At 39.3% G+C, this 8,875-nt stretch overlaps 1 protein-coding gene across 1 annotated transcript in view; it reads right to left on the bottom strand.

Annotated features, from left to right (window-relative positions):
• dmd (dystrophin) overlaps nucleotides 1-8,875 on the bottom strand; it is a 274,434-nt gene that overhangs the window by 179,661 nt on the left and 85,898 nt on the right. Inside the window, exons 19-21 of the mRNA XM_037696602.1 lie at nucleotides 7,936-8,014; nucleotides 5,389-5,501; nucleotides 3,841-3,969 (exon numbers count right to left, since the gene is read on the bottom strand). Of these exons, the coding sequence (XP_037552530.1) occupies nucleotides 3,841-3,969; nucleotides 5,389-5,501; nucleotides 7,936-8,014 (321 nt within the window). The remainder of the gene's footprint in view (nucleotides 1-3,840; nucleotides 3,970-5,388; nucleotides 5,502-7,935; nucleotides 8,015-8,875) is intronic.

Below are 8,875 nucleotides of genomic sequence, written 5' to 3'. Positions count from 1 at the left end.
TCAATTAACCAACCAACTAACACATACACATCAATTAACCAACCAACACACACACACACACATCAATTAACCAACCAACACACACATCAATTAACCATCAAACCAACACACACACACACACACATCAATTAACCAACCAACCCACACACACACATCAATTAACCAACCAACTAACCAAAACACACACACACATCAATTGACCAACCAAAACACACAAACATCAATTAACCAACCATCCCACACATCAATTAACCAACCAACCAACCAACCAACCAGCCAACCAACACACATCAATTAACCAACCAACACACGCACGCACGCACGCACGCACGCACGCACGCACGCACACATCAATTAATGTGGGGAGGAGTGGGTCAAACTTCTTTCTGAGCTGTGTGCAAACCTGATGATGAACAGAAAAAACCACATACCACCGTGCTGCTAACAAAGGTTCCCTCGGCAAGAAAACTATTTTATTACTGGACTACAATGGAAATAAGTGATTTCACTTTCTTGAGAAAAAAGTATTTTTAATATACAGTATGTACTGAGTATTCATGTATGTGCATAACTGTTACTAAATAAATTCAATCTGTCAAATTACCATAATATATAACATCTGTTCATATCTATGTAAGAAAGCAAATTTGTTGCATTTTGTTGGATGATGTACAACTGTCTAGTTCCATAATAAAAAAATAAATAAACTGTATAGCATCGTGAAGAGCAGAACTATGCAATGACAACAGACTCTTGAGAAGCTTGCATGTGTATCAAATTACACGAGTTAGTTTGATCACATTTTTGAAAATTCCACGTTTATGTAAGTATAACTACTGTATGCAGAACTAGTGATTTTTCTTATGTTGCAGCGAGCAGTTCATAGGAGACAACGTTCCAGTCACAACTCCCTCACTCCTGCTGTTTAAGTAGCCAAGTGGTTTGAAAATGAGGTCACAACTGCTTCATTAGCACCATTACCAGTTAGCTAAATGACCATAATGTTTACAATGTGCCCAAGACTGACTTAGAGGTCAGAAAGGAGTTGGCTCTTTAATCGCAAGAAGTACTAAAGCGGGAGCTGCAACCTGCCTACCGTGTGTTATTTAAATAAAAATATCTACCTGTATTTGTTGAAGCAATGAAAAGGTCAATCATATTTTGCACTTTTATTCTATGTGGAAGACTTTTGTAAAAAAAAAAAAACCTTTTAATACAATTGCAGTTACCACACTAGTCACATTTTTATTTTATCTACAAATTCCACAAAAGGTTTGTCCAGTATTGGGTGTAAAATGGAAAATAAGTGTAGACATTTAAATGATCAAATACCAGAAAAGTACTTACAGAACAGTTCTGTAATGAGATGCATGGAAAAGGTAAACACATAAAATAAATAAATACTCTAAAGAAAAACTAATTAAGAGACTAGAAAGAACATAAAACATGACTTTACGCAACAATATAACACAAGAGTATAGGTAATGGTTGCTATCTAGACATTGTTCGCGCGGTTTTTCCAAAACCATCCATACATTTTTAATATCTAAAAAGCCTTTGTTAACACTGCACCATTTCTCAAATTGTCTTTATCTAGATACGCTGGTGAAGATTCTCAAACATCCAGGACATGGTAAATTCAAAAAGGTACAAGACAAAAAACAACAAGACTTTATTTAGTAGCAGAAGATGTTTCATTTTTCATCTGAGGAGCTTTCTCAGTTCAAAGAACAGAGAGCGTGGGGTTCGAGTTATAAAGCTGAGGTAAGATGCGTACGTATGCAGATTGCCCTATCACTCAAAATAGGGGTTCGTTAGGGTCTTTGTTAGTCTGACTCAAAGATGTACGACAGAGCTTTAGGGCTACGCTGAGAAAAAAATAATTAAAAACCATAAAACTATGAGAATAAAATCATAGTATTACGAGAATAAAGTCGTACAAAACTTTTTTTGTTGTTTTATAGCTCGTTTATTTTTTTTCCACGAGTCGGATCCAAGACGCGACCTGTCAATCAATCCAGTAGGCGTGTCAGCCAATGATCAATCCGAAGCTAAATGCTCCTATAAGTGAGTCGCTGGGTCTCTTTAGCCTCCATCTAGCATACTGTAATTTCTGGACTATTGAGTGCACCCGAATATATGCCGCGCCCGCTAAATTTAAAAAGAAAATTTAAATTTGACATAAATAGGCCAAACTTCTCTATAAGCCGCGGGTGCTCACGTTGTAAAATGAGATATTTACACAGAAATATATATATTTTTTACTTTTAATTAAATGTGTACCAGTAACACGCACAAATACAGTAAATGTTTTTTTTCTGAACAGTGATTGTAACACGGCTGATAAAAAAAAAAACATAAGTCTTCCAGGAAGTCATTGATCGCTACCCCCCCCAAGACAGACGTGCATTGGGCAGCTATGTGGGGGCCGAGATGGTGTAGAGGCAGGGCAGCCGGCTTGGGACCCCAAAGTCCCAGGTTCGATCCCCAGTCACTGCACATCACGTGGCGTCTCTGGGCAGCACGCCTCACCCCCAAAATGCCCCCCGGGCGCTTTCAATAGCTGCCCACTGCACCACCTGGTGGTGGATGGGTTAAATGCAGAGACTAATTTCGCCATTGTATGGAAACATACAGTGCTGACATTGTGATGACATTATTATTATTATTATTATTATTATTATAAGTGCCTGGGTGTGACGAAGCAAAATGTTTTGGTGGCATGAAGCCCATCAAAAAAATAAATAAATAAAAAATCAGTAAATTAGCTGCAGCATTGTATAAGCCGCGGTGTTCAAAACGTGTGAAAAATGTAGCGGCTTATAGTCCGAAAATTACAGTATTTATTGAAGACCTCTAACAACGCTGCACGCACACAGTTTTGCTCACTGACTACCGTTTTCAAACAGAATCAAAAACGAAAGTCATGACGTAATGACGTCACGTATACAAAAACATCCAAAAACAACATACAGAAACACAACAGTAGGTGGCAGTATTGGAACATGTTATGAGTAAGAGCACCAATAAAAATAAAGTTAACAAACATTCTTCATTTTACCAGTTACATTGCGGTAAACTGCTTTATCGTGTAGGAGTTCGGATAATATTACGACTCATTTAGTTTCAGATTGGTCATTTGCTGACGTGCCTAGTGGATTGACTGACAAGTCGCGTTGTGGATCCGATGTGGGAAAAAATTTTTTTAAGACAACTGTAAAAAAAAAGTCTCGTACGACTTTATTCTCGTAATATTAAGAGTTTATTCAACTTTATTCTCGTAATACTACAACTTTATTCTCATAACTTTATGGCTTTTAATTTTTTTTCTTAGCGTGGCAATGTATTTATTTTTTAGCGTGGCCCTAAACCTCCGGCGTAAAGATGGACCACTACAGTCACATGTACGAAATTCCTGATAGTTATGAAAATGACTGGGTATCAGGCATAAAGCTGCATTATAGGTTTTTGAAATCTGAAATCTGAGACGTCCTCCTTTTTCTACATAGAAACACTCAAAGTGACCAAAAACTCTGCAGTAGCTATACCAGGCCTGTATGTGGCACTGCACAGCTGCCATGGAAACACAGCAAAAACAGGAAACAAGGCACAGTTTGAATATTAGGTACAAACTGTAAACACAGAAGCCAAAGTTCTACAAACACCTAAAAGGTAATTTCTCTGTAGATGCAAGGATGCGTTGCTAAAACAAAATTTAAATAAAATGCGTATTCACAAAACACTGCTCCCGTGACTATGGCCCTGAACATTGCTGAGCTGAGTAGCATCAAATGAGATTTGTACTTTACTCAAAGTTTGAATGTTTTGAATTTCACTCACCCGACATCGATCCAGCTGTACTTTGAGAGGTTCGGGCTCAGATGCTGGAGGTGCCTGAACTTTGAGCCAGTTCTCACTGCTGTCCACCGCCTGCTCGCACTGCTCGTACAAGCTGTAGAAGGCCAACACCTGACGCACACAAAAACAAACGAAGCATAAATCAAATTTATTTCACTTGCCACATTTTCTACAAATACACAAACACTGCCAAATGTTTCTAGTTTCTGTCAGGCTAACTGGAGATTATTTTTATACTATAGGCCAGAAAGTTTGTTATATGATCTCCATTGAAAAGTTGGAAAAAATGGCGCTGGCTGGAAAAAATGGCGCTGATAATTGCAACAAGCAGCAGTAGGGCGTGTGCTCTGTGTGTTTTGTGATCATTTTTTTGTTCCTCCTTTTTTGTGTATTTTTTAATATCTTGTGTAGTATGGATGTTTTATACCTACTGACTGTGAAACTAATTACCCCTCGGGGATAATAAAGATACTTGAACTTGACCTTGTCCTTTTTTTGACAATCTGGGTTGAACATTTTGTTGCATTTATGAACACATAAAAGTTTTTTTGACCCAGTGTCTGAATTGCTTGGTATAAGGTCCTTATATAACCAAAGTAGCAACTGTGTACACATTCTCAGCATAAAGTCAAGCTCATTCCTAGTGTGGGTTGGACTCCGCCAGGGCAGCCCCTTGTTTCTGGATCTGTTTGTGTTGGTAATGGACAGAATCTGCAGTCAGTTTCTGAGGATCCACTGTGGGATGGACCTTTACAAGAGATTCTTCCTGCCTACAGCCATCAGTATCTATAACATCTCTTAATGAAACAAGGATAACGAGTTACAACAACAAATAATTTCCCTTTGGGATTAATAAAGTATTTTTGAATTGAATTGAATTTGAATCCCAATGCTTCTTCTGGGCAGGGGTTGAGTCTTTGATTCAAGTGGAGAAGTTCAAGTGTTTGGGAGTCTTGTTCATGTGTAAGATGGGACTTGACCAGGACTGATCAATGGTCTCAGAAGGAGCTGATGCTAAAGGCAAAGCTATCAGTTTACTGGTTCCAACATTCACCTATGTGCACAAGATATGTATCAAGAGTAAAATAATGAGATTCTAGATGCAAGCCGCTGAAATGAGCTTCCTCCATAAAAGGGATAAGCTCAGCCTTAATAATACAACAAGGAGCTCTGTCAACTGGGAAAAGTTTAGGGTTGATCCGCTGCATCCCTGCATCAAAAAGAGACAGCAGAGGATGTTCATTCAATTGATTAGGATGCCACCGGGATGCTGCCCTCCAGAGATTATCTAAGCATGTTCCATAGAGAAGAGTTCCTGGAGAGGTTATATATAAATTCTATCCGGAAACACTTTGGGATATCTCAGTCGGAGCTAGAGAATGTTCCTTTGAATAGAAATGTCTATGTTCCTTGGTTGAACTTGTAACTACCTATGCTACCTTTCCACAAATAAAACAATGTATGTATGAATGTGTGTATGTATAGATGGATGGTTGTTTCAAATTTGTCTGTGTTCATGCAAGTGTATACCTTTGTCTGGTAAGCCAACCATGCCAGCCTTTCTGCCAACAGAGTGCAGAAACCCACCCAGCGCTGGTTCAGCTGATCTGCTGCCTGAGCAATGTCATCAGCACGACTGCCCTCTGGAAGGGGGTGGTTAGGGACAGAAACAAAAAAGAGAGATCAAACTCAAGAGATAAATTGACGTTGGTCTACAAAGACAGCTTAGCACAGAGCCAATATGAAAATGTATCTTAAGGCACTTTGTTATTGTCAATCTGTAACAAAAACACAATTTTATTTACTTATTTTTTCATGAAAGTGAATGTAATCCTCAAACTGGTTTGGTCTTCACTATACATGATTCTATCAACCCACTTGTGTGGACATTTCACCATTTTATCTGGTTCACTCGGCAGCCACTGATGTCTACTTACGCATTATAAATTGCAGTACAATTATCATTGATTACTTTGTCTTGCAAAGTTCACCAAGTGTGACAACGAATAGAGCTAATGACTGTGGATCTAGAAAGACAAGCTAGATACACACAAAAAAGGGGAGATATACGAAGAAGTCTCTCTTGATTGTAGGAAAGAACACCTATTGTGTTTGAAAGAAAAGAAATGTACACTGACTGGGAATACCTACCTGCACTGACCTACATAGACATTTTAAATTATCTTATAACCAAGTAAAGCGCTCGTCTTTTCAAGAACGTAAAGCCTACAAATTTATGGAAGCACTGAATCATTGTTAAACATCATGAGCCTAGAAGTTGACAGTAACATACGTGTCACAGCTGAGGTGAGTGCTTCAGGAATTTTCTTGACACATATTTTTTTGCAAATTTACAGTATTTTTTCATAGAAAGCACCTACAAGGTCTATACATTGTGTCATATGACAAGTAACATTGTCCTATAAGCCTATATGCCCAAGAGTGCAAGGAAACCATGTATTAAGCCACATCATCTCTTTTTTATTAAATATTTGATCAAGAAAGTTTTTCTACAAACTGTAGGTTACAAAGTTTGTATTTATCCCTTTACACAGAAAGAGGACAATAAAACTATGCAGTTTTCCTTTTGCCAAGAACTGTAAAGTAGCAACACAGATGAGTAAAAAAATATGGATTTCCACTGCAGGATCTAACGAAAAAGTTTTTTAAAACGATGTGACAAAGACAAATTGGGCAAGTTGTACATTTATGTTGAAGATGGCTGAACACTGGACCAGCTTTGATGGGAACCCCCCGTTGGCACCATTCTTTTCTTGGCCAAATAAAACACAGTTTAAGAGAAATAAAACTATACATTTTAAAAGAACTAAGCATTTTCCAAATAACTATTCCCTACATGTTACTTCACAAACAGCAAAAGTGGTGAACCTAAAACAAGAGAGAGATATGAATCTGATGGTAATATCTCTCAGAAGTCTTCATTTGGCTTTTCCATTTTTAGAGGTTGCCACAGCGAGTCGTCCTCCTCCGTCTCACTGTCCTCTGCATCCTCTCTCGTCACGCCAACTACCTCCATGTTCTCTCTAACTACATCCATATACATGATCTCCTCTGTCTTTTTCCTCTGGCAGCTGCATTTCCAACACGCATCAACCAGTATACCCACTGTCCCTCCTCTGGACATGTCCAAACCATCTCAGTCTGGTCTCTCTAACTTTATCTCCCAGCTGTTAAACCTGTGCTGTACCTCATATGATCTCATTCCTAACCTTATCCATTCTTGTTATGCCTAAGGAGAACCTCAACATCTTCATTTCCGCTACTTCCAGTTCTTTCTCCTGTCTTTTTGTCAATGCCACTGTCTCCAGACCATACAACATAGCTGGTACAAATTTCCCCCGTCGTGGTCTTCGACTAACAGTAGCACAATTTCCACCAGCACCCTGTTTGTCAACAGCACCAGTGCGATCATTGTTAACCTGGGCCTCGACCGATCCGGTATGGTTTTGCTTTGATGAACTCGCATTATGGTTTTGGCAAAAGTGTTTTACGTCAGATGCCCTTCCTGACACAACCCTCACCATTTACCCTGGCTTGGGACTGGCACAAGAGATACACTGGCTTGTGCTCCCTAGTGGCTGGCATGTCTTTCAGAAGTACAAGCTTATTATAAATTTCATCACAAAGTTTTCTGCCAAGATCAATTCTCTATTCTGTGTTGAAATATAACAGATTTCTAACTAATTTGGTCAAAATAGCATCACAAATGATCTTATTACTCACAGTACGTGTCATGTAACGTATAATTTCTCTGTGGAAACATCCCCATAGTCCTGACTTTGGAGTTCAACAGTGTTTTTTATGTTTTGTTCAACTGACGGATACAGTAAAAAAAAGAATTGAAATGAAAAAATCTAGCTCGTCTGCTTTCAGGAATCCCAAGAATTACACAAGGACAGAGGTGACAATGCACACAAAGATACATCTCTGTCCCTTTCTCTTCCCGTGTCTCTCTATCGGTGTTTCTATGGAGACGAGCAGCGAGGGTGGGACAGGTGGAGGCGTTGCCATGGGGACAGACGGGGTGTGCATGCCTGTGAATGAGTGCGCGTGTACCTTGCTCGACAAGGGTCTGCGCCGTGCGCGTCGCCTCCTGGAGCTTTCTGTACTTCTCTGGCCGCTCTCTGTCTATGGCCTGTGTCAAAGAGATGAAAGAAGCTGATTGGTCAGCGTGGGAGAAGACAAGTTAAAGGACACAAATGATCATTGCTTAAGAAAAAAAACATTGAAACTTCTAAAAATGTAGGGTGTCACTTTTAAAACAGAAACTTTAGAGTCTAATCTGGTTTTATTGGCACAAAGACACATCTGGGCACATCAGGTGCATTGCCTGAGGCACATCAGCACACATCACCCATCTTTAGACAGAATGATCACTCGCCACCGAGACACAGCCACCACAAGTGTTACACACACCATCACCGAAAACCGCTTTGAACAGTTAGAAACTGCACAGAAAATATCTAAGGGTGTCCTGGAGTGCCTGATCGCAAAAGATTCTTTGGGCCTCATGGACTGGACTTGCTTCGGACACACTCCTCCTCAGATTGGTATCTGGGAAATTTGGAGGCCCTCATAGTCAAGTCATTCAGTCCAACATTCATAAAATATGTGGACACCAGTTATGCACGGTGTGGCGTACAAAGCTGTTCAAATGAGCACAAATGGTTGTCGGATTTACCAAGAACTGAACCTGGCTCATTCTAGTAGACAAGTGTTTTTGGAGGGTAAAAAAAAAACCTCCTGTATTGAATGCAAATTTATGTTTGTGCCTGACTGAAGTTGATGCTGCTTGCAGAGACAGAAAAACTTTCCATCCATCCATCCATCCATCCATCCATCCATCCTCATCATCACCCACTTCTTCCTTTTCAGGTCACGTGGGTCGCCGGTAGCCATATCTGTAGGAGTTCCAGTTTTTTCCCTACAGCTCTTTGATTCATATATATATATATATATATATATATATATATATATATATATATATATATATATA

This window comes from Nematolebias whitei, chromosome 23, assembly GCF_014905685.2.
Source record: "Nematolebias whitei isolate Nwh7 chromosome 23, NemWhi1, whole genome shotgun sequence".
NCBI classification, from domain to species: Eukaryota; Metazoa; Chordata; class Actinopteri; order Cyprinodontiformes; family Rivulidae; genus Nematolebias; species Nematolebias whitei.
The sequence above is the reverse complement of the archived record's forward strand: the minus strand, read 5'-3'. Positions and strand labels throughout refer to the sequence as shown.